Consider the following 27,157-nt stretch of genomic DNA (forward strand, 5'->3'; position numbering starts at 1 on the left):
GACAGAGGGGGGGGGGTGGGCTGACAGAGGGGGGCACTGACAGAGAGGGTATGGGCTGACAGAGGGGGGGTGCTGACAGAGAGGGGGGTGCTGACAGAGAGGGGGGTGCTGACAGGGGTGGGCTGACAGAGAGGGGGGTGCTGACAGGGGGGGTGGGCTGACAGAGAGGGGGGTGCTGACAGAGAGGGGTGTGGGCAGACAGAGAGGGGGGTGGGCTGACAGAGGGGGGCACTGACAGAGAGGGTATGGGCTGACAGAGGGGGGGTGCTGACAGAGAGGGGGGGTGCTGACAGAGAGGGGGGTGCTGACAGAGAGGGGGGTGCTGACAGAGAGGGGGACGCTGACAGAGAGGGGGACGCTGACAGAGAGGGGGCGCTAACAGAGGGGGGGTGGGCTGACAGAGGGGGGGGTGCTGACAGAGGGGGGGGTGCTGACAGGGGAGTGGGCTGACAGAGAGGGGGGTGCTGACTAGGGGGGTGCTGACAGGGGAGTGGGCTGACAGAGAGGGGGGTGGGCTGACAGAGAGGGGGGTGCTGACAGAAAGGGGCGGGATGACAGACGGGGGTGGCTTACAGAGAGGGGCACGCTGACAGACTGGAGGAAGGGCAGATAACAGACCTCAGTAAAGAGGAGACACATCACGCGCCAGGCAGGGAGGCGGGACTCCGGGCGGCCAAGATCACCCACAGTCCAGCCCAGCCCCGCCTCCACATGTAACCATTTACCACCTCCACCGGGCCAATCACAGACATGTCCACCGCCTGCACAGCCAATCACAGAGCGCCTGCTGCCCAGCCCTTGTATGTGACAGAGTGTTACACAGATGTCAGTGGGCTGGGCACGGGAATCGGGATGCGCCGCTCTCGATCTTGCGGCCGGGGCCACTGGTCACAGGACAACTGAGACATGTCTGTATGCAGCCGCGCTGCATAACTAAGCAGGGAAAAGAGGTGAGCGCTGCGGGGGGGGGGGGGGGGGGGGTGAGGGAGGTGGCGGTCCGATGGCTCAGTGCCTGTACATGCCTGCTCGTCTCTCCTCCACCTCCAATGCTGCCCGCCGCAACCGCGACCCGCCCGCTATTTTCTCCTCCACACCCGCCGCTGAGCTTGAATGTTTTTAACAATCTGGTTTGCGTGATGCATCCTTACTTCATCATCTGCTTAATGGTAAATACACCTCCATAAATATGATGAGACATTTTTCTGCACAATTTATAATGTACCAAAATGTTTTGTATATTGACCAAAGTTCTAAGTCAAATTTTATTTTTGATACATCTCCCTAGAATCGAAATCCCCCTGCAGAAGACCAGAATGGGTCAAAAATGCATTGGGGTATTCATGTGAATATTAACTTTTGTACATGCAACTGGCTATATGTTCTTCTGGGGGCCTCTTGGCCATGAGTGATGTTTTATGTTGTTGTTTGTTAAACGTGAACCAGAGTTTGTATTTTATAATAAACCTATTGTATATCTGAATTTATTCTGAATTTTTGACCTACCCCATTCATATATCTACATTTAATGTTTTGATGCTTAAAAAACCCCTTGGGGAAACCAACGATTTTTTGCATCCTTTTTTTTGGGTTGTGAAGCCCCGGGTACTCGTACATATGTGTTCTTCTATTTTTTCAATATACTATGTCTATCTAGAATCCGCATCATCTTACACTTTAAAGAGGAGGTAAGTATAATATGTTTGTTATTAAAAAAAAACAAAAAACTAGCCTTTACAATCACTTTAAGCACCCTTCGGATCTGGTATGGGTTTTTAAGAGGAACCAAAAGGGGAAGCCAAAATGTAAAAAACAACAGCATGAGGTCCCCCCCAAAATCCATACCAGACCCTTATCCAAACATGCAGCCCGGCAGGTCAGGCAAGGGAGGGACAAGCATGCCCCCCCTCCTGAACTATACCAGGCCACATGCCCTCAACATGGGGGAGTGGGTGCTTTGGGGCAGAAGGGGCTCTGCGCCCCCCCACCCCAAGGCAAATTGTCCCCATGTTGATAGGGGCAAGGGCCTCTTCCCGACAACCCAGGGCTGTGGTTGTCGGGGTCTGTGGGTAGGGGACTTATCAGAATCTGGAAGCCCCCTTTAACAAGTGGGCCTCTAGATCCCGTCCCCCCATGTAAATGGGTATTGGGTACCCATCTCTTTGCTTTGACAGTTCTTATATAGACAAGGGGCGGGCCAGCCAGTTACGTCACACGGTGGCGCCACTCCTTCTGATGTCAAGTGACATCAGAAGAGGGCGGTGCCACAGGGTGGCCCCACCCCTTGCCTATATAAGAGCTGTCAAAGCAAAGAGCGCATACAGCGGGTAGCCTCTTAGGAGGCAATTTTGCTATTTTTAGAGTTGGTGAGCGCCGTGATTGACGATGGACACTTTTTTTTTCTTTTAAGAAAGAACTTGTCAAAAACAGTTTCCTGTGTCTCTTATTTTTTGACACTTTTTTTGGTGTATGGGTAGGGGCATGTAACCGATATCCATTCACATGAGGGGCCAGATTCTGATTAGCCCCTCACCCGCAGACCCCGACAATCACAGCCCAGGGTTGTGGGGAAGAGACCCTTGTATATAAAGGCCCAGGCTGGGTTTAAGCCACTCGTCCTTTTATGGCTTACGTCTGGTAAGCGCATTATATATTGGTGTGTTCCGCTAAACTGTATCCACCTTCACTGTTTCTTTTGGAAGAATTTTTATCACATACTCGTCTTCTTTGTCTGGACTGTAACTGGGCTATTCATTACATTTTTTGTGAGACTTTATATTTGGATCATTGTTTATATCATTTTATAGCGCGGTTTTTTCCTTTTTTGATTTTTTTTTTAATTTGTATATATGCCTTTAAAATTAGAACTTTTGATTTTTCATGTTAGTGTCCCAAAGACTTTAACGGTGTTCCGGTGGCTTTCGTTAAGGGAGAGAAGAGTAGAGTGTAAATTCCCCAACAACCCCATGGTATTCCCCTCCTCTTCCTAAAGAAGATTCCAGTTAGGTACACTACTGCCGTCACAAGATACATTGATTGGAGTTCTATGGAGTTCTTTTGAGCAGTGCCTTCTGCTGGTTCACTTCAATAACCAACTGCCAATGAATAGATACAGACAAAGGTGAGCAGGGTCTATTAACCCAAAATGTTCTGCAATTCTCAGAAGGAGTGTGGGGTGTAGGGTAAGTGATCAGGAAATCAAGGTGGTGCAAATCAGAATTTGGTGTTAGAATGTAACTTCAACCATTTTTGTCATTTGTTAATGTCAGTTGAATGACCAGACCACATTTTGCATCTTTGGTGTCAACTCTACCCACAAACCTTTTCATACTCATATATCAGGTATCTGAGTTTTTTTTTTTTTTTGTATTATTTGTTGATGGTTTTATTAATATCTTGCATGTATGTTTTTTTTTATTATTTATAAAAAGTGTCGATTATCTGGTGGAAGGTTTTCGGATTTTCAGATTTCAGATTTTCGAATTTCAGATTTTTGTTTTTTCGAATTTTCAGATTTTTGTTTTCTCGATTTTTCGAATTTTCGGGAAAATATAATTAAACAGGTTTAATTCAAATATTTCCGAATGAACTAATTTGTTGAATTTCGTCGAAAAACTAATTTGAAACAAAACTAATTGCACACTGGTAAGTAGGGATGAGCCGAACACCCCCCTGTTCGGTTCGTAACAGAACATGCGAAAAGGCAAAAAGTTTGAGCGAACATACGAACCCCCATTAAAGTCTATGGGACACGAACATGAAAAAATCAAAAGTCCTAATTTTAAAGGCTTATATGCAAGTTATTGCCATAAAAAGTGAATAGGGACCCGGGTACTGCCCAGGGGATATGTATCAATGCAAAAAAAAGTTTTTTAAAACAACCGTTTTTTTCAGGAGCAGTGAAATTTTAATAATGCTTAAAGTGAAACAATAAAAATAAAATATTCCTTTAAATATCGTGTGTGGGCGTCCCCTTAGTCTGCCTGTAAAGTGGCGCATCTGTGCATTGTGTAGAACAGTGCTGCAGTGCTTTTTTTCAAGGAAAGGGAAAAACTTGCTCATGGCTGTAATGTATTGCCGGCTCCCAGTAATACAGATAAAGATCAAGGACAAACTTGGTGTGGGGTCCCCCCCCCCTCCATACCAGGCCCTTCGGGTCTGGTTTGGACTATAAGGGGATCTCGACGCCAAAATTTAAAAAAAAACAGCGTGGCGTCCCCCACAAAATCTATAATCCATACCAGGACCTTTGGGTCTGGCATAGATTTTAAGGGGAACTCCATGCCAAAATTGAAGAAGAAGTTGGCCTGGGGTCCCTCCCAAAATCCATACCAGACCCTTATCCAAGCAAGCAGCTTGGCAGGCTGGGAAAGGGGGGGCGAGCGAGCGCCCCCCCCTTCTGAACCATACCAGGCCACATGCCCTCAACATGAAGAGGGTGCTTTGGGTGGATATCATATGACGGCACACTCGAACAGCAGCTCCCACGCGCACTAGGGGGGCAATCGTGGTCGCGCTATGTTGCTAGGACACGGCGCAACCCCGATCTTTGTAAAGAGCAGCTACCATGGCTCTTTAATCATGTGATCGGCTGTGTCCAATCACAGCCGGTCACATGTAAACAAGGAAGTGCCGGTAATCAGCGCTCCTCGCCTCACACTTACAGAGTGTGTGTCGAGGCGAGCCAATCAGCGGCATCTCCTTGCAGGGAACAGTAAGAGATGTAATCAGGGCACTGACGATCAGTGCCTTGATTACATTAGAGTGCCAGAAGTGCCAGAAATCAGTGCCCATCAGAGCCAGCAATCAGTGCCCTCCAGTGCCAACAATCAGAGCCCACCAGAGCCAGCAATCAGTTTTTATTAGTGATGTCAGTCAGTGCTGGCTTTCAGTGCCCCATCAGTGCCGCCTATCAGTGCTGCCCATCAGTAAAGCCCATCAATGCCCATCAGTTCTGCCCATCAATGCCACCCATTAATGCCCATCAGTGCCCATTAGTGCCGCCTATCCATGCCGCCTATCAGTGCCCACCAGTGCTGGCTATCAGTGCCCACCAGTGCTGGCTATCAGTGCCCACCAGTGCTGGCTATCAGTGCCCATCAGTGCCACCTATCAGTGCCCACCAGTGCCACCTATCAGTGCCCACCAGTGCCATTCATCAGTGCTGCCTATCAGTGCTCATCAGTGCCACGCATCAGTGCCAACTATTAGTGCCCATAAGTGCAGAATATTAGTGCCTCCTCATCAGTGCCACCTAATCAGTGCCCATAGATTCCGCCTCATCAGTGCCCATAAGTGCCACCTCATCAGTGCCCATCAGTGCAGTCTATCAGTACTCATCAGTGCCGCCTCATCAGCGCCCATAAGTGAAGGAGAAAAATTACTTATTTAAAAAATTTACTGACAGAAACTAAGAAAAACTTTTTGTTTTTTCAAAATTTTCTGCCTGGATGCCGAGTGAGGGAAAGATGGCCCCCGCTCGGCTCCATAGCATTGGAGGGCGGAAGCGACATCAAACGTGTCAAATGCTCTTAAAGGGGAATTTTTTATTTTTTATTTTCAAATGACATTTAATTTTTATTTTTTGTTTTTTATTGCATTTTAGTGTAAATATGAGATCTGAGGTCTTTTTGATCCCAGCTCTCATATTTAAGAGGTACTTTTCTATTACAAGGGATGTTTACATTCCTTGTAATAGGAATAAAAGTGACTCAATTTTTTTTTGTTTTTAAAAGAACAGTGTAAAAGTAAAAAAATAAATAAATAAATAAAAAGTTTAAAGCGTCCCGTCCCGCGGAGCTCGCGCGGAAAAGTGAAAGCATACATAAGTCACGCCCGCATGTGAAAACAGTGTTCAAACCACACATGTAAGGTATTGCCACGATCGTTAGAGCAAGAGCAATAATTCTAGCACTAGACCTCCTCTATAACTCAAAACTGGTAACCTGTTGAATGGTTTAAACGTCGCCAATAGAGATTTTTAAGTGCCAAAGTTTGTCACCATTCCACGAGCGGGAGCAATTTTGAAGCATGACATGTTGGGTATCAATTTACTCAGCGTAACATTATCTTTCACAATACAGAAAAAAATTGGGCTAACTTTACTGATGTCTTATCTTTTAACTCAAAAAAGTGTATTTTTCCCCAAAAATTGCGCTTGTAAGGCCTCTGTGCAAATACGGTGTGACATAAAGTATTGCAATGACCACCATTTTATTCTCTAGGGTGTCTGAAAAAAAAATGTTTGGGGGGGGGGGTTTCTATGTAATTTTCTAGCAAAAAAACCTGATTTTTACCTGTAAACAACAAGTCTCAAAACGACGCTCAGTCCTTAAGTGGTTAAAGTGATACTAAAGTCTTCTTTTTTTGTTTTAAAATAACAAACGTGTTATACTTACCTACCCTGTGAAACCTGCCCTGTGTAATGGTTTTGCATGGAGCAACCCAGATTCTCCTCTTCTTGGGTCCCTCTTTGCTGATCCTGGCCCCTTCCTCCTGCTGAGTGCTCCCACAGCAAGCAGCTTGCTATGGGGGCACCTGAGCCGAGCCGCAGCTTTGCGTATCCATTCAGACACGGATCTGCGGCCTGGCCTCGCCCCCTCTCTCTGCTCATTGGTCCAGTGACTTTGTTTGACAGCAGCGGGAGCCAGTAGCACTTTGCTTCTGTCTCAGCCAATGAGGAAGGAGAGTCCCGGACAGCCGAGGGTCTCGTGCAACATGGCTGGATCGGAGGGAGCTCAGGTAAGTATTAGGGGGCTGAGGGGGGCTGCTGTACACAGAAGGCTTTTTATCTTAATGCGTAGAATGCATTAAGATAAAAAAACCTTCTGCCTTTACAACCACTTTATGTATGCAGAACAACCCTCCTAGCCTCCGCCTTCAAGTTTCCAGAATGTTCTCCAACTCTCCAGAAACAGGGGGAGGTACCAGAGAGCTGGCTGTATGAGTCAGCCAGCCCTGAACTCTAATAACCCTTATCTAGATTCAAAGAATCAAAGGGGTTTAGACATGGGTCAAAATATATTTTACCTACTCTGACACTAGTAGGGTGCTACACATACACCAGGTGATAGCATGCACACTAAAGCATGGGAGTACAGATCCTAGCAGTGGGGGTTTTATGTACAACATGTAAGGAAGTAGTGTGAAACATGGAGGCCATGGTCACCTACTCTGTGGCTCACCAAGAATCTCCCTTCCCACATCTTCACCAGGCAGAGGACAACTTTGTCAGGCTGCAGGAAAAAGCTTTTGATTGTACACAGATGGTGGGCAGCATCCAGCCGCAGGGAAGTTCCTGATCACTACCTGTATGTCACAGCTCTTGTCCACCAGATCACCACCACCTATCACTACCTGTATGTCACAACTCTTGTCCACCACCACCTATCACTACCTGTATGTTACAACCCTTGCCCACCACCTCCACCATCTATCACTACCTGTATGTCACAACTCTTGTACACCACCACCTATCACTACCTGTATGTTACAACCCTTGCCCACCACCTCCACCACCTATCACTACCTGTATGTCACAACTCTTGCCTACCACCACCACCTATCACTAGCAAGTGGGGCCAGCTGCAAGAGTAGCTAAAAAATCCTACATCACAAAAATTAGATCAAAGATAAAACAAATATGTGCTGTAGCTAACGTGAAAGCCAAAAGCCTCTAAAAAAAGCAATAACATAACATCAAACTAATGGTGTTGGAAACTACAGAAATAGTTAACAGTTGGCGAGTGGGGAGGATCCTCGTGGTCATCTTGGCATGTAGAGTGGTGCCAGTTACAGTTGACACAACCTGCCTGTGCATGCTAGAACCATTATAGCTGTAATGTACTCTTCATTATCTCTGACTCTGTGAAGCATAAAAATTATCTGTTGTGTGAACGGTGAAGGACGGGTGGTTGGGTGGACAGGAGGTATTGTAATGATGGGCACAGACAGCGAATGTGAAAAAAAAGAAGCTGAATAGTGAATTTTTAGTCTATAAAAGTTTCTATTTAAACCTTTTGCTGCCAGGTCTGTATGTTATGTGCACCTAACAGCAGGGGGGGGGGGGGGGGCGTCCACACACAATCTGGTGAACTGCGGCCCGATTGCTCACACACCCCCCATAACACCCCCCCCGCACATCACCTCCATGTATTCCGGGCTCCATTAGCCCATCTGTGGGCCCAGGCATAAAATGGCAGGCACCGGTGGGTGGAAGGGAGGGAGCTCTCCTCCCCTTCTTGCTGTGACCCAGAAAGCAATGTGTATGACGTCACTTCCAGGTCACCTGTCACATTCCCCCAGCTAGCATAGCTGTAAGGGATGTATTAAAATGAGATGTGCATTGCAATACATTCAGTGGAGCCCAGAGGAAATGTTGGGGGTCTTTTGGACTCTGCATGTCCCATTAAAGAGAACCTGTCACCTAAAATTTTTCACATTTTGTCCCCTATGTGATGAAAAAAAGAAGTTTGTTTTTTTTTTGCAAAAAAAAAAAGTAAGACTAAAGCACATAACCCCCCCCCCCAAAACAAAATGTGAGGTCCCCCCCACTCCCACATATAGGCATGTACAAACGTAAACACAAGCGTCGGGGGGCGCCTATGCATGAAAACGTTGATTGCGATACACATGTTAAATGTAGCTGGAGTGTGAGCATTAATTCTAGCAAGACCTCCTCCGTAACACTAAACTGATACCTATAGGGGACTTTTGAAGCATCACCTATAGAAAATATAGGGTACTGTAGGTTGTCACTATTTCAATGCCCCACAGAAATTTAAGGTTTGACATGTTGGGTATCCATTTGCTCGGTGCAACCTCATCTTTTATATTTTACCAAAAATATGGGTAGTTGATTGCGTTTGTTTGCCCTAAAATTAACTTTTGTGTCTTGTTTACTGAAATTTTGGGTTTCCTAGACCTTTGCGGTAATAGCAAGTGATATAAAATATTGGAATTACCACTATGTTATTTTCTAGGGTGTTTGCTTTTAGAAAATATATACATGTTTGGGTTTTTTCTTTCATAAAAGTTTTATTAGGAATAAAAGAAGAAAATATCTTTTATAACAGATACAAGCAGTACATAGATAAAAACATGTATTATAACCTCTACAGACAGTGTTGAAGATAACATACTGTAAGTTCATAAAAGTATAGAACATTTGGGGGTAAGTCTTATCAAGAATGACCAGCTGGTCCATCATTAACTGGATAGTTGCATGAATTTTATCTATTGGGAGAGTCATATAAGGAGGACACAGATGATCATAAGTGTCTCTTGATAGTGGATGAGGATATATAGTGAGTAGACCCCCTAGCCCACGGCTTTGGGATGGGGTTCAAGAATTGTCATAGAGAATCATTTCCATCAATGTGCAAAATAAATCTGGATGTTGAGGAACTAATGGGTATACCTTTAGTAGTTATAATGAGCGAGCTGGTGCTGAAGTTTAAGGCGGGGTCTGGCATATGCCAACAGGAGTAGGGGAACATGAAATGTGGTAGAAAGCAAACAGCTTGTGGAAACAGCGTGTGACGTCAGCACTGTCAGGGGGAACACAACGCGTTTCAGAGCATGCGCAAAGTCCGTAAGGTGCATGCGCGCTCCTTTCTCAAGTTGAGAAAGGAGCGAGCATGCGCCTTACGGACTTTGCGCGTGCTCTGAAACGCGTTGTGCTCCCCCTGACAGTGCTGACATCATACGCTGTTTCCACAAGCTGTTTGCTACCTCTCCCCATAGGACACAGCCAGCTTCCTCTCCGGCTCCTTGCGGCTCACGCAGCCTGGATCTGGTACCTCCTGGAAACATGCCTCTGACACAGGCCACATCCTTAGGGTATTGCCATTCCTGATGAGTATACCTGTACTTACTGAAATGTAAGTGTTTATTACTTTTTGTATTACTGATTAAAACACTTCACTCAGAGGCGCTTTTCTGTCTTTGCTTTTCCATTGTTGAAAGAAAGCCATTGTTGAAAGAAAGCCATAAAAAGTCCTATTTGCAGTTTGCGGGAAGCCACGTGGGGGACACAGCAAACATGTGGAAGAAGGTGCTCTGGTCAGATGAGACCAAAATTGAACTTTTTATCCTAAAAGCAAAACGCTATGTGTGGCCGAAAACTAACACTGCACATCATCCGGTACACACCATCCCCACCGTGAAACATGGTGGTGGCAGCATCATGTTGTTGGGATACTTTTCTTCAGCAGGGACAGCAAAGCTGTTCAAAGTTGATGGGAAGATGGATGGAGCCAAATACAGGGCAATCTTAGAAGAAAACCTGTTAGAGTCTGCAAAAGACTTGAGACTGGTTCGGAGGTTCATCTTCCACCAGGACAACGACCCTAAACATACAACTAGAGCTACAATGGAATGGTTTAGATCAAAGCATATTTATGTGCTAGAATGGCCCAGTCAAAGTTAAGACCTAAATCCAATTGAAAATCTGTGGCAAGACTTGAAAATTACTGTTCACAGACACTATCCATCCAATCTGACAGAGCTTGAGCTGTTTTGTAAAGAAGAATGGGCAAAAATGTCACTCTCTAGATGTGCAAAGGAGGTTCTACAAAGTATTGACTCAGTATAGGCTGAATACAAATGCACGCCACACTTTTCACATATTTATTTGTAAAAAAGAATCATCAAGTATCATTTTCCTTCCACTTCACAATTATGTGCCACTTTGTGTTGGTCTATCACATAAAATCCTGATAAAATACACTTATGTTTTTAAATACAACCTGACAAAATTTAGAAAATTTCAGGGGATATGAATACTTTTTCAAGACACTGTAGGGAGAAAGGTAGGAAAGAAATGAAGGAGAGGAGTGACGTGGTGAAGAAAAAGAGGGGGAATAAAAGGTTAGGCACTTACGGGAAACAAAGGTCTTTTACCATAGGTGCCATATAGTTATTTGTTGGCATCAGATCACTGTGAGGTCCCGTTTGGGGGCTGCAAAAAACAGCCCTGGCAGGGAAAGGGTTCAAAATGTCTTTTTTACCATATACACTGTATATTCATCAAAGTGTTGCCCGTGGGTGAAGGTGTGACCACCTATAAAGCCCATTCTTGCATATGGGTTTGACAGGCCTGGTGAAGAAAGTTACTGACGGTCCATCTCTGTCTTCTTTCCACAGTCAAACCTGGACACTGCCCAGGCAGGAACAAACCTTGCAATATAGGAGGCCTTTCTATAAATGAATGTGAGACGGATCAGGACTGTGAAGGGGAAAAGAAGTGTTGCGGTCAATGCTGGAAAAAGTGTGGTAACCCTTTCATAGAAGGTACAAAAGCTTAGATTGCTCAGTGACAACAGACAGCATTTACACTTTAAAAAAAAGCTCTGGTTCCTTATTACTGGACATGTTATCATGACATGTGTTCAGGGCTTTTTTTTAGCCAGAATGTATAGTTCCCAATTGTCCCTGATTTGGAGGGACTGTCCCTGATTTGGAGGGACTGTCCCTGATTTGGAAGATCCTCTGTCCCTCTTTCCTCCTCATTTGTCCCTCATTTTGGTCTGATCTATATACAGTAAAACCTTGGATTGCGAGTAACATGGTCTGCAAGTGTTTTACAAGATTAGCACATTTTTTAAAATAAATTTTAACTTGATAAACAAGAGAGATCTTCCAATACGAGTAGCGTCATGTCACAACTGAGTATAAAAGAGAAGAGAGGTGCCTCCAAGCATAGCAATATGGTTAAATTTAATAAAGGTACCACCTTCTGAGACTCCAAGTCGTGTGAGATATGAAATCCCATTTTATTCAATAGATTCTCTGAGAAGAACCATTATGGAGACAAAGCTCCGTTTGTTGTTGCCACCGTCCCAAATATAACATGTATATAAAGGCAAGAACCCCCCCCCGGTACAAAAGGGACTTTCAGGGCTAACTTTTTTAGAAGACACAAATATTATTTAAAAAAAATAGAAAAATTTAAAAATGTATTGGATAAAAAGCACTATCATAGACAAAGATAACAGTGATGCACACAATAAGATACAGTATCCATATGTAGCTTATAAACAGAAAAGCACTTCTCCTATAGCCAGACGCGTATCAGAGATGCAGGATAAATCCCTTCTTCAGGGCCATGGAGGAGACAATAATTGGAGATGCTCTGAAACAGAGAAACAGATAAACTCTAGACTTACAGAAAAAAGGGCAATGTCGAACATGGAAAACATCATGGCTATAAAAGTGTACATACCAATACTGTTTCATGGAATAGAATATTAAAATTAGATAGTGAAAGATGATACCAAACAGGTGTGAAGACATATATCCAGGCAGGGGAGATGGTTCCCTAAGCACAAAACGTGAATCCCTAAGGCTTGAGAGATCCCTCACAAGGGTCCCCAAAAACAAAGTGAGTCCTCTCAACAGAGACATGCCAGCTAGTATATAGTTGCACTTGGAAAAAAATCAGTCCCGAAGAAGAGATTTATCCTGAATCTCCCAATACGCGTAGGGATATAGGAGTAGTGCTTTTCTGTTTATATACTACATATGGATACTGTATATTATTCTGTGCATCACTGTTATCTTTGTCTATGACAGTGCTTTTAATCCAATACATTTTTCTATTTTTCTATTTTTTTTTATAATATTTGTGTCTTCTAAAAAAGTTTGCCCTTAAAGTCCCTTTTGTACCAGGGGGGTACTTGCCTTTATATACATTTTATTCAATAAGAGCTGTCTTAATTAGAACTACTGAAGTTGCTCCAACTTTAGAAAAATTTTCTGCACTACCTCAAGGTGACTTTGATCCGACTTGAGCCCACAGACATTATTATTTTATTTTATTATTTTATTTATTATTATTTATTTTAGGAGGGTTTGTGGAAAAAAAATGCTTAAAATCTCAAAAAAAGCTCAAAGAAGCTCTTAATACTACCCCTGAGTAGCTGATACCTACAATATACTAACAATCTCAGAACTGACTGGAGTGTGTAGTTATCTTCTAGTGCCAATAGCGGCACTACTGTTAAGGTTTTATTTTTTATACTGTTTGTTTTATTATTATGTATGTGAAATGAGCCTGGGTATGCCCGATAGGCTCTGTTCTGTATCTGAACTTACCCAATAAAAATAATTTTCAAAAAAAAAAAAAGAAGCTTAAAGAAGCTCAATAAAAATATGCACAAGAGCACAAAAAAGCACAAACTTCTTCAAGCTGATTTTTTTTTTTTTTAAATGCCTGTGAAAGCACCTTTTTTATTTTGAGCTGCAATGTGCATTGCATGAGCAAGTTGGATCCTCATATTAAATGATGTGATTTGGATCGAACATTACAGGAAGATTACCCAAGCGTTCCCTGAAGTTGCCTTGAAGTCACACTGCTATAATCTTTTTACTGTATAGGGACTATAGACTGAAGGACTTATGAATAAATGGTTGTGGAACTAATCATAGTTACATAGTTCCGCCACCTCCGACAGCCCTTTTCTCTCCAGCTTGTCACCTAGCACAGATTCCAGTAGAGGAAGTTTTCTGTACTACTTACTTCCTCCACTGGCTTCTGTGTGCTAGCTCAGGCACCAAGGGCAGGTGCCCCACATTTGTTGATGGGTGCCCCGATCCCCACATTGCAGCCGTTGGCATTTTTTTTTTTTAATGTTGGATTCTGGAGGCAGCTTCTGGCCCCGTCTGTCAGATCTGTGTCGCACGGAGTCTAGTGACGTGATCTGCAATTCCTCAGCTCTGTGCTACAATTCTGATAGGTGAAACTGCACACGTGAAACTGAGAAAAAAAAAAAAAGAAGCCCGCTCCTGCCTAATGGAACTGTGCTGGGTCCATCTGTAACAAGGTTTCACATACTGTAGGTTGGACTTAATGGACTTGTGTCTTTTTTCAACCTCACCAACTATGTAACAAGGTGAGAGCCGTGGAGGGAAAAGGAGGAGGAATGGGGGTGGTTGTGCAGAGAGACAGTTGTGGAGAGGTTGGGGGTGTTGTGCGGAGGTGAGAGCTAGGGATGGAGGATGGTAGGTTGGGCAAAGTGAGAGCTGTACAGTTACTGAGTTAAAAGAGCTGTGGGGAGCTGGAGAGGGGGGTGAAAGATTGGGGGGTTGAGGGAACAGAGATAAACTGTGGATGGGGGAATAAGCTGTGGATGGGGGGAGAGCAAAGGTGGCATGTAGACGGGGGGTACAAAGGTGAGTTGTGGATGGAGGACATGCTAAGTTAAACTGCGGATAAAGGGGGGAGAAGGTGAACTGTTGGTGAGTTGTGAATGGAGGGGGAAACAGGTGAGTTGTGGATGGGGAGAGAGAAGGTGAGTTGTGGATGGGGGAGAAGAGGTGAGCTGTGGACAGGTGGGGGGAATGGGAGAGAAGGCAAGCGGTGGAGGACAGGGACAGTGGGGAAGGAAGAGGTAAGCTGTGGGGGGGAGAAAGTGAGCTGTGCATGAAGAGGGAGAATGTGAGCTGCGGACCAGAGGTGAGTTATGGATCAGGGGAACAAAGTTGACCTGCGCGGGGGGGGGGGGGGTGCAAATATAAGCAAAGAGGTGTGCAGAGGTGAACAATAGATGGTTACCTGGTGGAAGGGGGATTTTTGCTTTGGGAGGAGAAGAAAAATTTGCTGGGGGGTACTATGCGGATGGGCTAGGAGGACGTACACTACAACACAAGATGATCCTCTATTAAAAGAGATAGCAGCAACCCTCATGTACAGTCTGGCTGCCAGGCTCCTCTGCTGCCCCTATGGAGCCCGGGCTCAGTACGGGAGGGCCGTCTGTACCCCCCTTATCAGCGGTCCTGATTGTATACATCACACAGATGCACATTTCCCAGGGCAGCCCCTGGGCATGTTTTTAAAATAAAATAAAAAAATTGACATCTCCCTTTAAGCCAGTGGTTCTCAACTCCTGTCCTCAGGATCCACTAACAGGCCAGATTTTAAGTTTTACTTAGGGGAGATGCAGACTAGAATACTGCAATCACTGAGCAGCAAATTATATCACCTGTGATGTATTTCAGTTATCTTGAAAACCTGGCCTGTTAGTGGGTCCTGAGGGCAGGAGTTGAGAACCACTGCTTTAAGAATTAATAAAATTGCTGCGTTCTGCCAAACTTATTTTTTATTTCGACTTTGGCACACGTTCATCAAGATGGTGCCCTTGACAGTTGTTTGAGAACGCTTTGACTGTTAGACCTGAAAATCTGCTTCTTAACATTTGACTCACATCGACCTCAATTAGTTCCGATTTGGCACCCAGACTCTGTTCACTGAACCCTGCTCAAACCAAATTCAGGTGTATTTGGCACATCATTAGTAAAGGGATTGGTAAAGAGGGGCAGCAGATGAGATGGTGGGAGATATCAGTAATAGGAGGAGGAGGTGTCTCTCTATAGGTGCAGACTCTGGGGGTATAGGGGCCAGTTGTAAACTCTTCCAGTAGTGATCTGGTAAGTGAACCTTCAGTTCAAACCCTGTACTGAAACGTCAACTGAAAATTATATTGTAATTGTAAATTGTAATTGTAAAGCAATGCTTTACCGCTGTAATCCTGCCTTTGTGTTTACATTTTTAACTTCATTAAAAAATTATTAAAAAGTCTCTGGTTTTTACGTCCTAGTACAGAGTTTTTTTTGTTTTTTTAATAATAAATTAGAGCACAGTAGAGCCTCATTGCTTTTAGGTACTTCCCCTGATTGCAATGCTATGCAGAGCCCTAAAGGGGGGGGGGATTGGGAGGAGTGACTGCTCTGGAGGGGAGCTATTTACTACTCTTAGGCCCTTTTCTCTGATGCAGAGCAGACACGGACACAACCCACTGTTCTCTATGAGGGGGTTGGAAAGGAAACAGACTGCCTGTCGGTTTCCATCGGACTGTCATACGATCCGCTAGACCAGTGGTCTCCAAATAGCGGCCCTTTGCTTGCCTTTATCTGGCCCTCAGGGCAGTGTTCCTCTCACTGATACAAGACAATATTCCTCCCACTGACACCAACAATAGGGCACTATTCCTCATACTGACACCAATGATGGGGTACTATTCCACACACTGACACCAACAATGGGGCAGTATTCCTCCCACTACCAATGATTCCTCCCACTGACACCCACGATTGGGCACTATTCCTCCCACTGACACCAACGATTGGGCACTATTCCTCCCACGGACACCAACGATTGGGCACTATTCCTCCCACTGACACCAACGATTGGGCACTATTCCTCCCACTGACACCAACAATGGGGTACTATTCCTCCCACTACCAATGATGGGGCACTATTCCTCCCATTGACACCAATGATTGGGCACTATTCCTCCCACTGACACCAATGATTGGGCACTATTTCTCCCACTAACACCAACAATGGGGTACTATTCCTCCCACTACCAATGATGGGGCACTATTCCTTCCACTGAAACCAACGATTGGGCATGATTTCTCCCACTGACACCAATTGGGCACTATTCCTCCCACGTACACCAACAATGGGGTACTATTCCTCCCACTACCAATGATGGGGCACTATTCCTCCCACTGACACCCACGATTGGGCACTATTCCTCCCACTGACACAAACGATTGGGCACTATTCTTCCCACTGACACCAACGATGGGGGGACTAATCTTTCTCACTGACACCAAAAATGTGAGGTACTAATTTTCCCACTGACACCAACAATGTGGGGTACTATTCCACCCACTGAGACCAACGAATGGGCGTTATTCCTCCCACTCATACAAACGTCCAGCCCCCCAAAGTCTAAGGGACAGTAAATCGGACCTTTGTTTAGAAAGTTTGGCGACCCCCGTGCTAGACAGAAGGGGAACAAATCTCCATCCATCTGTTTTTGGCAGACTGGATCGGATGCAGGCAGGTGTAAACGAACACATGTCCGTTTTCATCCACCTCCCCACAGAGAACAATGGATGGTTGGATGGTCTGATCGGTTGGCTTTTGTGAAAGGGGCCTAAGTCTTGCATCTGTGTGTGTAAAATTCAGATTGAGCTTTTGAACTCTGTAAACAACAATATTTTTTCCAGCAAAAACAGATAAGGAAAACACTGAAAAGGAGCCTGGAGCTTCACCCTGCTGTCTGGAAATGAAAATATTAAAATTTTTATATGGCTATCTTTATAGAGCTCAATAACTCAAGCTGAAATGTAAGCAAATAGCTGAATGAGCCAAAGCAGTGACTTCTCTCCTCATTCTGCTCTCTACCTATGGCTCCATCAGAGGTTTTAAAGGGAGAGAAAGAGTCTTATATGAAACAACTTCTGGTGTGCTGTGATCTCTATAGATTTTATTGCTTTTCTTATTGCTTTAAATACTAATAAAGTGATTCACGTTAAAGTCAAAACAATGTGCCTGTACATGTCAGATCCATTGTAACTATAATGTACTCTTCATTATCCCTGACTCTGTGAAACATAAAAATCATCTATTGTGTGAATTGTAAAGGACGGGTGGTTGGGTGGGCAGGAAGTATTGCAATGGTGTGCACGGACAGTAAACCTGAGCTAAAAAAATGGGGAACAGTGAATTTGAGTAAGTAAAAGCTTATACTTAAAATGTCCTTTTACCATCAAAGTGCTGCCCATGGATGAATGTATGACCGCCCATTCTTGTACACGAGTTTGTCATACCTGGAGTCGAGCATTCTGAACTGTCCCTCTCTGTCTTCTTTTTGCAGGTGAATGTCCAGTCTATTTTTTTCAATTTTGTTCGGTCGATTCAAATTTAGATACCTGCAGTGAAAATCAGGACTGTCCTGGAGAACAGTGGTGCTGTGATAAATGTGGGAGGATGTGTGTTAACCCATCCATACCAGGTAAACCAAGCTTAGACAGCCCAGTGATAACAGAGAACCTTTACACTATATAGAAACTTTTTTCTTAAAGTCTGTATCACCAGAGAGCCCATGATGCCATTCACTTGTTTGGGTTCATTGATACTGGACATGTCATCATGACTTTCCAGTACATGGGCATATAACACTAATGCCCCGTACACACGGTCGGACATTGATCGGACATTCCGACAACAAAATCCTAGGATTTTTTCCTACGGATGTTGGCTCAAACTTGTCTTGCATACACACGGTCACACAAAGTTGTCGGAAAATCCGATCGTTCTGAACGCGGTGATGTAAAACACGTATGTCGGGACTCTAAACGGGGCAGTAGCCAATAGCTTTCATCTCTTTATTTATTCTGAGCATGCGTGGCACTTTGTGCGTCGGATTTGTGTACACACGATCGCAAATTCCGACAACGGATTTTGTTGTCGGAAAATTTTATAGCCTGCTCTCAAACTTTGTGTGTCGGAAAATACGATGGAAAATGTGTGATGGAGCCTACACACGGTCGGAATTTCCGACAACAAGGTCCTATCACACATTTTCCATCTGAAAATCCGACCGTGTGTACAGGGCATTACTGTTCTCTATAGGACCTCTACCCACCATCACTCCACCAACAGTGAATGGGGAAAAGTCTCTCAATGCTGTATTTGTGTTGGATTGTCCTACTCATAGTTTGCACAACCTATTAAATTGGAGTTCCATCCAAAAATTGAACTTCCTTGGACCTGATTCTTACCCCCCTCCGGGGCCACATTTGGCTTTCGGGGGGAGGGGGGGAACGGATACCTGTCAAAACCAGATGTCCGCTCCCACTTCCAGGGGAAAGATCGTGGTGGTCTACACAATGTCTTTCCCCCTCGCTGCCTTCTGGGAGACACACAGGTCCCAGAAGACAGCAGGGACCATTTAGAAAGTGTGGCGTGACTCGCACATGAGCAGCAGGAAACAAGTTGTGAAGCCTCAAGGCTTCACCTCCTGTTTCCCTTACTAAGGATGTCGGAGCCAATGGACGGGTCGGCTTCGGGTGCCGACATCGCTGGCTCCCAGGACAGGTAAGTGTCTTTATATTTGTATGTAAAACATTGACCAAACACATTCATAAAATTAAACAGTATTTGTAGCTGCTGGCTTTTAATTTCTTTACACCAAGGCGGAACTCCGCTTCAAGCAAATATTATTACTGAATGACAGTGTGTAGACACTGTCTATTGTTGTGAACAGCCCTGTCTGTACCATGTGATCACTGTGACCAATCACAGCTAGCAACACAATTGTATACAATGATTAGAATGAAAAGAAGTTAATCATTGTTTACAACTGTCATGTGATCTACTGGGATTGGTTACAGCGATCACATGGTGCCGGCGGCAGTCCAGTGCACTGAGCAGTCATCCACTGCGTGCGGTGGGCACAGAAGGTGACAGATCATGCCAGGTCGTGGCCCTGAGTGGCCATGCAAAGCACTTTCTCAGGAGGACATCATATGACATCCTCCCAGAACAATAAGGTTCCCGCCCTTCATTTTACAATGAGTTGGGTGGGAAGCAGTTAGGCCTGGTTCACACCTATGCAGGTTGCAGTTTGCATATTCTAGGTGCATTTTACGTTTTTCAATACAATTTTCTTGATCCATTGAAGTCTATGGACCCAAAAACCAGAAAAAAGTCCCTAGCCCTTTCCATAAAATGCACAGATGTGAAAGTGACCCATAAGAAAACCATGTTAATTGGACTATAGTGTGTTTCTGCAAAACTGAAAACGCACTAAAAAATGCATAGGTGTGAACAAGGCCTTAAAGAGGAATTCCAAATTCCAACAAGTCCCCCCCTGCACCCACACAACTACAAGTCCAGGGTTGTGGCAAAGAAACCCTTGTTCTCATCAACATGCCACCATGGGCCAGATTGGCTGGTTGATTCACATAGAATGTCTGTACTTCACAGGGGTTGAGAGTTTGTGGCCTGGTTTGGTTCAGGAGGGGAAAGCAGCACAGCTGCCTTCCCTTTCCTGGCCTACCAGGTTGCAAGTTTAGATTAAGGGTCTGGTATAGATTTTAGGGGACATCACATAATTTTTTTGTGTGTGTGGACTTCCCCCTTAAAATCCACGCGTTATTCGGAGACTGGTATTTATTTTTTGGGGGTCCCTTCTCATTTTATTTTTAATTATAGAAAAAAAACAACATTAATTAACATTGCCTTTCATCCGGAAGTGACGTTACCCGGCTCCTCCCCACGCATTACTTCACTGACATGTGACCTTCTCAAGGGTTCTTGACGCAACGTGTCGGGAGGAGCCGAGTGACGTCACTTCCGGACGAGGTCGAGACCAAAAGTTCGGATTTACCAGCGTTTTTCTTGTGTGTGACCCTGCGGTCTCACTTAACTGTTTGCCAAAGCGATTTGAACTGTAATGCCTCGTACACACGGTCGGATTTTCCGGCGGAAAATGTGTGATAGAACCCTATTGTCGGAAATTTCTACCGTGTGTAGGCTCCATCACACATTTTCCATCGGATTTTCCGACACACAAAGTTTGAGAGCAGGATATAACATTTTCCGACAACAAAATCCGTTGTCGGAAATTCCGATCGTGTGTACACAAATCCGACGGACAAAGTGCCACGCATGCTCAGAATAAATAAAGAGATGAAAGCTATTGGCCACTGCCCCGTTTATAGTCCCGACGTACGTGTTTTACGTCACCGCGTTCAGAATGATCGGATTTTCTGACAACTTAGTGTGACCGTGTGTATGCAAGACAAGTTTGAGCCAACATCCGTCGGAAAAAATCCATGGATTTTGTTTTCGGAATGTCCGAACAAAGTCCGACTGTGTGTACGGGGCATAAGTCTACACGTTTTTATAATAAACCTGTGCATTACACTATCTGGATTTCCATTCTTGTTCCATGTACTGGTCATTTGAGCACCATCTACCATTGAGTAATTCCAGTATGGAGATCCTGTTGTACAAGGAGGATTTGGATTTTGTGGGAATTTTAGAGACCTGGTTCAACAGCTCTCATGATTGGCTGGCAACCATTCAAGGGTATACCCTTTATCGCAGGGATAGAGAGGGTAAAAAAGGGGGAGGGGTATGCCTATATATCAAGAATAATGTACAAATGAATGTGAGAGATGACATCACTAAGGGAGCTAGGGAGGAGGAGGAATGCTTATGGGTAGAGCTCCAAAGGGATGAAGCTAAGGGGAAAATAATGCTGGGAGTATGATATAGGCCCCCCTAACCTGAGGGAGGGGGGGAGATGGATCTCCTATCACAAGTTGGATTAGCAGCAAGGATGGGAAGTGTTATCATAATGGGGGATTTCAATTATCCAGACATAGACTGGGCAGAGGGAACCACGCGTTTGTCTAAGGCTCGCCAGTTCCTAAATGTCTTGCAGGACAATTTCATGGTTCAGATGGTAGACGCACCAACTAGAAATAAAGCGTTACTGGGTCTACTAATTACCAACAATACAGACCTGATCACGGATGTGGAAATACGGGGCAATTTACGAAACAGCGATCACAGCTCAATTGGCTTCAGTATAAATTACATAAATAGGAAACATAAGGGGAATACAAAGACACTGAATTTCAAAAGCTACGAACCTTGTTAGAAGGCATGAATTGGGATAAAATCTTAGGAACAAAGAACACAGAGGAGAGATGGGTTTGCTTTAAGAGCATATTAAATAAGGGCTATAGCCAATGCATCCCATTGAGTAATAAATTTAAAAGAGCGAACAAAAGTCCTGGATGGCTTAACTCCAATGTAAAAATGCATATAAAAGCAAAGGAGAAGGCCTTCAAAAAATATTAGGTTGAGGGATCATCATCAGCATTCAGACTTTATAAAGAATGCAACAAGAAATGTAAGGGTGCAATTAGGGCAGCTAAGATAGAACACGAAAGACACATAGCGGAGGAGAGCAAAAAAAAATCCGAAGAAATTCTTGTATGTAAGCAGTATGTAAACAGTAAAAAAGGAGGACAGACCATATTGGCCCCATAAAGAATGAGGAAGGACATCTGGTTACAAAGGATGGGGAGATGGCAAAGGTATTGAATTTATTTTTCTCCTCAGTCTTCACGAGGGAATCGAGGGGCTTCAGTAACCAAAACTGCAGTGTTTATGCTCATGACACATCACAGGAAGCACCTCCATGGTTAACAGAGGACAGAATTAAAATTAGACTTGGGAAACTTAACATTAATAAATCACTGGGACCAGATGGCTTGCATCCGAGGGTACTTAGGGAACTCAGTCAAGTAATTGCCAGACCATTGTTCCTAATTTTTACAGACAGTCTACTGACTGGAATGGTACCAGCTGATTGGAGAAAAGCCAATGTAGCACCAATATTTAAAAATGGACCAAAATACATCCCTGGGAATTACAGACCAGTTAGCTTAACATCAATAGTATGCAAGCTCTTGGAGGGGATGATAAGGGACTATATACAAAATTTTAGTAACTGTAACGGTATTAGCAGTAATCAGCATGGATTTATGAAGAATCGTTCTTGCCAAACCAATCTATTAACCTTCTAGGAGGAGGTGAGTTGCCATCTAGATAAAGGAAGGCCCGTAGATGTGGTGTATCTGGATTTTGCAAAAGCATTTGACACAGTTCCCCATAAACGTTTACTGTAAAAAATAATGTATGTTGGACCATAGGGTGAGTACATGGATTGAAAACTGGCTATAAGGGCGAGTTCAGAGGGTGGTGATAAATGGGGAGTACTTGGAATTGTCAGAGGTGGGTAGTGGGGTTCCCCAGGGTTCTGTGCTGGGACCAATCCTATTTATTTTGTTCATAAATGACCTGGAGGATGGGATAAACAGTTCAATCTCTGTATTTGCAGACGATACTAAGCTAAGCAGGGCAATAAGTTCTCTGCAGGATGTGGAAACCTTGCAAAAAGATCTGAACAAATTAATGGGGTGGGCAACTACATGGCAAATGAGGTTTAATGTAGAAAAATGTAAAATATTGCATTTGGATGGCAAAAATATGAATGCAATTTATACACTGGGGGGAGAACCTCTGGGAGAATCCAGGATGGAAAAGGACCTGGGGGTCCTAGTAGATGATAGGCTCAGCAATGGCATGCAATTCCAAGCTGCTGCAAACAAAGTAAACATAATATTGGCATGCATTAAAAAAGGGATCAACTCAAGAGATAAAACGATAATTCTCCCGCTCTACAAGACTCTGGTCCGGCCTCACCTAGAGTATGCTGTCCAGTTCTGGGCACCAGTCCTCAGGAAGGATGTACTGGAAATGGAGCGAGTACAAAGAAGGGCAACTAAGCTAATAAAGGAGAAAAAAACAGAGCAACAGGCGCCTCTTAGTAAAACTGTTTTGCATTTAATAACAGATAGCATTAAATCACTCACATGTAAAAAACTGTTGTCAGGCACAGGGGGGTCCAGTTCAGGCCATATACGATCTCTGCAGCTTAGATGGAATTACAGCTCTGTTCCTCTCCACTGTCTGCGTTTTGATCCACAGTGCACTTCCGGGATACAAGCAGGATCCACAGAGTGGCTTGGAGCACAGACAGTCACAGCTTGACAAAGGAGTGGGCTTTCCGCGCATGCTCAGAAACGCGCCGCTTTACGGCAGTACAGCCAATACCTTTAACTCTGCACCCCAGCCTCCTTGTGACCGTCCGGCTGCGCTCCAAGCCTCGCTGTGGATCCCGCTCGTATCCCGGAAGTGCACTGTGGATCAAAACGCGACATTAAGGTGAGCAGCCATTGCACTTAGTGGTGGAGCACCTGGATTGAACACTGGATTGCATGATACTTGTCACAGTATTGTAAATAAGAACTGTCTGATTATAAGGTCCACACATCACTGGAAGTTTGCATTCACTGCTTCTTTGGACTAATCAAATTTATTACGTGATGTTTATGTTTAATATTCTCTTGTTTATTTGTGTATCATATATTTGAAAGTACACATTATCTCACAATATATATTCACATATTTCTCCAAAGGATTTACCGCCACCCCAATTTTTATTTTGTATATATATATATATATATATATATATATATATATATATATATATATATATATATATATATTTATATATATATATATTTATACATACACACACACACACACACACACACATACACACATATTTTTACAGTATACTACTTTCCACAAAATGTACTTTTTCTACATACAGTATATATATATATATATATATATATATATATATATATATACATACACACACATATACACACACACACACTTTTTTTTTTGCACTGGTACATGTTCCTTAGGGCAATAGCCAGTCCCCCATGCAATTTTTTGCCAATCCCGTGGCTATTAGCCTTAAAAATTAGGAGAATTGATTTGACAAATTGGGCTCTTTATTGGGTATCGGATTCAGCATCAGAACTTTTGATATGTTCAGTCAAAACTTTCCGAACTGAACCCAGGTGTGTTCAGCTCATCCCTAGCGTGGACCAAACTCTACCCATCAGAAGGATGTAGAGCTCCCTAGGAAAAAGAAGTGCTGCAATCAGTGCGGGATGAAGTGTGTAGACCCATCAATACCAGACACCACTCCACCCAAATATAGAGTCTTTACAATCTTTGGGGGTAAATATTGTATTTTTGTGTATTATTAGAGCTATGTAATGGCTAATGTGTAAAACATTGACCCGACACATTCATAATATCAAACTGTGTCTACTCAGCCTTTCCTTATTTCATGTCTGAAATCCATACAATCCTGACCTGAAGATTATTAAGCTTTAATATATGACATCATTGTTATAATGTCCCTCCACAGTCACACACTATTAATATTACACATTTATATAGCTCTGACATATACTGTAGTGCTGTACAGAGAACACTGAGCCAGTCATATCAGTCTCTGTACCAGAGACACTTTTCTATGTTTCTACGATTCTAAGTAAATGGGGGATCTGCTGATTTGAGTTTGATGTGCACCCGAAACACAAGGCCCATCAACATGGACCCTTTAAAGGGGCCGGCTTTCTGGAGAACCTCTATTCCACAGCCAGGGAGAAACACCACAGCAGAAAAGAACTGAAGATGGCCAGCGACCATTCTAAAGACCTCATTTTCATAATAACTGAAAAGGGAGAAAACAATTTCCCAAACTGTTCAAAATTTTGAAAGTTGCTTTCTGCACCTAGAACAATTAATGACACTACATAAACATGTGACATTTCTAATCATCTTTATTAATTAGCAGAAGGTGTATTGCTGATATGAAGGAAACTTCAGACATTTGCATGGAATTCATTATGGGCATAGAGGAAGTGTCTCTGATGAGAAGCATAGTAGACTCCACCTGGATCTCTCCAATCTTCAGACTTCTACGCATCCATCATCCTTAAAAAACATGTAAAAGTTATTGCAATGTGGTTAGTCAATGCTTGGAAAGAAGGAAAAAGAAAACAGAAAAAAAGGAAAAGACTTTCAATTGGCTGGGCTGGATGTTTCTGGCTGGAATTTCTTGTTGTAGGTGGACCAATCCTTCTTAGATACTCCATGTATTGTATACAGTGTAACAGAGGTTACTTGTAGCTCTCTGTGTTCTAATTCTGTGTGTTATGTGTATTGGATGTTTAATACACCTTTATTTAACTACTTTTTACTTTTATGATATTTTTATTTTTGACTCCCCTGTGCGAATTTATAAAGCCAGTACAACAATTCTTGCTACAACAACTATCTTGCTGTATTATAAACCAGTGAGCAGATTAAGTGGAAGGTAGATGGATTTACATGAGCGGGGAATTTGCTATTGTAGTAATATATGGGCCTAACACCAACAGCAAGCTATTTTTTCAACAACTGCTTCAATTCACCATAACTCACCAATGCCAGGATGGATTTATCATCAGTGAGGAATTCAGTGAAATGCTCCCTCCTACGGAAGACAGATTTATGGTTCCCAAAGCCTCATGGGGTCAAACATGTGTTCAGTCTACCCAGCTCTACATGTATATGTTGCCCAAGACTGTTGACCTTAATGATGTCTGGAGGCATCTTCAACCTTTAGAACAGCATTTCACCCATTTCCCCACCCTCACCAGTCTATGCTGGACACCTTTCTTTTTTTTTTCCTCATAAATTTTTATTGAAAAATACTACAAGATATAAACAAAGATCTTGAACAACAGAGGTACAAAGAGAAGTTGATATCACCACAATATGCCAACAGCAAAAGGGGTGATCGTTGCAGCATAAGTTATACCTGGTAGAGGAAAAAAAAAAAAAGAGAAGTGGGTTCGCCTTGTGTTTCTACCACTACAGGGGGTTTGCTTTGAGCCATCCCAATAGGGGTTGCTCGTTATCTTTTAGCAGACAGCAAGGTTAATTGGGGTTCTGGAGGGAGTATCTTCAGCAGGTTGGAGTATAACCCCGTTTAAGTCCGGGAGTTTACAGTAGCAAAGGAGGGGGGAAGTGTGTCCTGTGCGTTTCTGCTGAGGTGAGTATTTAAGGAGAGAGTGGGGTCAGCAGATGTTGGTGATTGGGTGTTATCTGTGGAAATATAAGTGGGATATGGGGAAGGATGGGGTATGCAGGGGAGGGGGGGAGGGATTGAAATGGGGGTAAGGAGAAGAAGAGGAAAGGAGTAGGGTGGGGTGTAATGGGGAGGGGGGACTCTCTGACTCCCTTCTCTGGGTAGTAGTTGATTGTAGGGTAAGCATCTGTAGATCAGGTATGGACACTTTTATAGTGTTAGCGAATCTGCTACCCAAGGAGGCTTCCACTGAAAGTATAGCTGTCTCAGACCACCCACCTATGGTGATAACTCTTGAGGACATGGGAACAATGAAACTCCTGACTACATGGTCATTACCATCATGCCTGGCTTCAGATGATTATGCAGATTGTAATGCCATACACAAGTAGGAAACTATTGGCTTATGGCTTATGTACATCCAAAAAGAAAAGTTCATTCCTTGATCTTTGGAATATTGTCCTGTGATGTGACAGTAAACTGAATTCAAAAATCAATTCAAACAGAACTAGCTTTAGAAGTGACAGGTCTGTGATCACTGGTTAACTCAATATGATACCAATGTACTGTAATGTCTTGGAAAGTTTGACAAAACCCCCCCCCCCTTCTTAGTGAAGGCGGCCAGATACAAAATAGATGAGATCTTTAGACATTTTTACGGGTACATTTGTGGATCAGAGACCAATTTGTAGGCTATAGCAGCCTAGGGATAGTCTATGAAGCATGGCATTATATTAGCGCCATCATTTGGAATTGTTCTTCCCATTACTTGGAAGTCAACT

General features: G+C 43.6%; 1 protein-coding gene and 1 long non-coding RNA gene across 3 annotated transcripts in view; one reads left to right on the top strand and one right to left on the bottom strand.

Moving 5' to 3' along the window:
* Positions 1-584: 584 nt before the first annotated feature.
* On the top strand, positions 585-25,495 carry LOC141139022 (uncharacterized). 2 transcript variants are annotated; one of them, XR_012243706.1, is made up of 4 exons: positions 585-950; positions 11,143-11,289; positions 17,667-17,804; positions 25,095-25,495. It is a non-coding gene; the product is annotated as an uncharacterized lncRNA (long non-coding RNA). The 2 variants fall into 2 exon arrangements; XR_012243705.1 differs by having other exon boundaries at positions 591-950; positions 25,098-25,495.
* The window catches only part of LOC141139021 (uncharacterized), a 128,749-nt gene continuing 126,657 nt past the window's right edge, over positions 25,066-27,157 (bottom strand). Inside the window, exon 7 of the mRNA XM_073624793.1 lies at positions 25,066-25,237. Coding sequence (XP_073480894.1) covers positions 25,236-25,237 — 2 coding nt within the window. The 3' untranslated portion in view covers positions 25,066-25,235. The remainder of the gene's footprint in view (positions 25,238-27,157) is intronic.

Source organism: Aquarana catesbeiana, linkage group LG04, assembly GCF_042186555.1.
Source record: "Aquarana catesbeiana isolate 2022-GZ linkage group LG04, ASM4218655v1, whole genome shotgun sequence".
NCBI classification, from domain to species: Eukaryota; Metazoa; Chordata; class Amphibia; order Anura; family Ranidae; genus Aquarana; species Aquarana catesbeiana.